The 2,667-nt window shown below is 46.8% G+C and overlaps 1 protein-coding gene across 1 annotated transcript in view; it reads right to left on the reverse strand.

Moving 5' to 3' along the window:
• Positions 1-327: 327 nt before the first annotated feature.
• Positions 328-2,667, reverse strand: part of TGFB3 (transforming growth factor, beta 3) — a 14,371-nt gene continuing 12,031 nt past the window's right edge. The window contains exon 7 of the mRNA XM_009993888.1: positions 328-498. Within this exon, the coding sequence (XP_009992190.1) occupies positions 340-498 (159 nt within the window). The 3' untranslated portion in view covers positions 328-339. The remainder of the gene's footprint in view (positions 499-2,667) is intronic.

Here is a 2,667-nt window from a genome sequence, read left to right on the forward strand (position 1 = left end):
TCTCATTCCCTTGCTTTCCCAGCTCAGCCACTCAGCATTCAAATACACAGCAATTCCTCCACCCTATCCCTCTCTTCCACAACAACTGTCCAGCCATTTTGGAGAGTGTGGCCTTGGTGTCACCAAAGTGACTTCCAGAAGGAATGTGACACTGCCAAGAAGACCAAGAAGTGTTCCAGAAGAGATCCCCAAGGGTTGCCAGACCCTAAGCCAAAGGGTTTGGCACTCAGCTCTCAGCATGTGTAGTCTCTGACTCCCAGTTCCTTTTGTGTTAGCCCGGGAGCACGAGAGTGGGTGCTGACAGTTTCTCTCTTGGCTTTGGGTGGGCCAGGGTGCCTTTCAGCTGCACTTGCAGGACTTCACCACCATGTTGGAGAGCTGCTCCACTTTGGGGGTCCTTCCGACATAATACAAGATAGTGAGGGGCTCCAGGTCCTGGGGGACACAGCAGGGTGAAGCGGATGCCTCAGGGTTCAGCGTGTTGTATAGGCCCAGCACCTGCAGAAACAAAGAAAATGTGATGACAAAGTCAGGAATAGGTTTAAGTTGGCTGAGGACAAGAAGGGACTGCAAAGCCAACAGGTCTGTAGGTGTTTGGACTATGCCCATCAGAGGGTATTTCCCTGAAGTAAGTAATACTCCCCTGTCATATCCTGATCCTGGCATGCTGCTGAAGGCTCTCACCCACTCTGGTCTGACTCAAAACTGTTTTTTTTGTAGTAGCTTTGCTCTGCGGCTGATGCCAGCAGGTTGGAGGAGCGCAAGTAATTGCCTCCTTTCATCTCTAATTTGGTATGGTGGATAGTGTCACAATTTTTGCTTTTAACCAGGCTGGGTGTAACCAGCCTGGGGCCATGTTGTCTCAGGTTCCATTAAAGAAAAGCACAAGCACATCACTGCTGCCTATTCCAACCAACATCTCTAGATAGCACTGGATGGATGCCAGTCCTCTCAAGTAGCCACAATTCCCTTGCAGCTTTGATCTGTCTGATGCTTTCTCCCTCCACACCATCCTCCAAGTCATGACACTATGATGCTGAAGCCAGGAGTGTCCTGTGGGACCCCACTGGATTTCTTCTCCCAGCTGGCCTCAGCCCACAGATGACTGTACACTTCAGCCATGTAACTACTACACAACAGTTACCATGTTTCTTGCCAGAGGTGGCCGCTTCTCAGCAGTCTGCAACTTCTTGAGTTGTCGGGCCAAAACATGATCTCACCTGCACTACTGTGGTCTCATTAGTGCTTATCTGGTATAAAAGACAGGGCCTAGCACATTGTCTTTTAACTACAGTCTTTGGGGATAGGACGTGCTAAGGAAACATCCAGTTCCATCATTCAGATCCATGTAATCACAGCCATTCTGGTAGATACTGAGCAAGGGTGCCATGTGCTTTGCGGCTGCCCTACTCCACAGGGACGGTAGGTTAAACAGAGTGGTGAGAAATCTTCCTTTCACTGCATTTTTCCTAGGTGGTGCTGGGAAGCTGTCAGCAGGTATATTGTTCTAAAAGTTTCTTGGATCACTCAATTGACCTTAACGCTTGATCGTTCCCTTTCTTGCTCAAGAAAAGAACATTAGGAACCACTCTAAAATGTCCTTTCTCTTCCACTGATTCAGTCCAGTTATCTACTAGAGAGCTTCTCAGGACAACCAGATGGTAAAGCTACATGCCCATTACTCTTTCAAAGCTGCTCATTCCCTGTCTTTGTCTTGTGCTTAATGCCCAGCATCTGTTCACTCCTTCATTGCCACAGATGGACTGTTCCCACTGATATTAGTCCTTGAGCTTCAGTGAGCCTTGCTGCTGTACATTCTCAAACTGTCAAGAAAATGTTAGCACCTTTTCTGCAATATCATCTTTACCTAGTTATCTATTCATCAGCCAAATGTGCTTTTTCCAGTAACTTCCCTTTAGTGAAACCTGAAGCTAAGTCGCTAGTGAGCTGTTCCATTGTCTGGATTGCTGCCTTTTATGTGGACAGAAGCACAGGATTTTCCTCTGGCTTTTCTTGCTTCAGCAATGGACTACCTGCTCCTTTGTCTGTTTTCTCCCCTTGGTATTTCTGTGCTTGTGCTTTTCAATTGCTTTTAGTTTCTTCCACTCTAGACAGTAGCCAGGCTCAGGTGGCATTCTTCCCAAAGACTGCCTAGTGTACTCATGTTAGTGTAAGTTAGCTAAAGACATTTGCTTTCTTCCAGTTTTTACTCATCAATCTCACTGCCTAGCAGGTTCCTCCCTGTTATGAGTCAGGTGGGATTTATACATCTGGGAAGGATGCCTGTGCAGAAAGTAGAGCTTAGTGCATGGCTGTGTTCACTTCTGGATATGCACAGAGATTTCCTTTCACTTTCAGGCTGCAGCTGCCCCAGTGGTAGAAGATGGAAGCCGTGTGCTACAGCACAACACCTTTGCATGACAACCTGGCACAGAGCATAGAAAAATCCTCTCCCCAGTGCAAACTACAGGAGAAATTTAGGCAGAAGATCATTCCCAGAGCTGATGTTTGATGTGAACAATTCAGTTAATACTGTGACTGTTACTAAGTAAGCACCCTAAAACAATCAGTCCTGCTGTTTCACATCTTAACAAAAGACAGCGTCCTCCTCAACATTTGGCTGGAAGCATGGACTCAGTATTGACTACAAAAGAAACACATTTTCCC

The sequence above is a fragment of the Chaetura pelagica genome, unplaced genomic scaffold (assembly GCF_000747805.2).
Source record: "Chaetura pelagica isolate M959 unplaced genomic scaffold, ChaPel_1.0 scaffold11, whole genome shotgun sequence".
NCBI lineage: Eukaryota > Metazoa > Chordata > Aves > Apodiformes > Apodidae > Chaetura > Chaetura pelagica.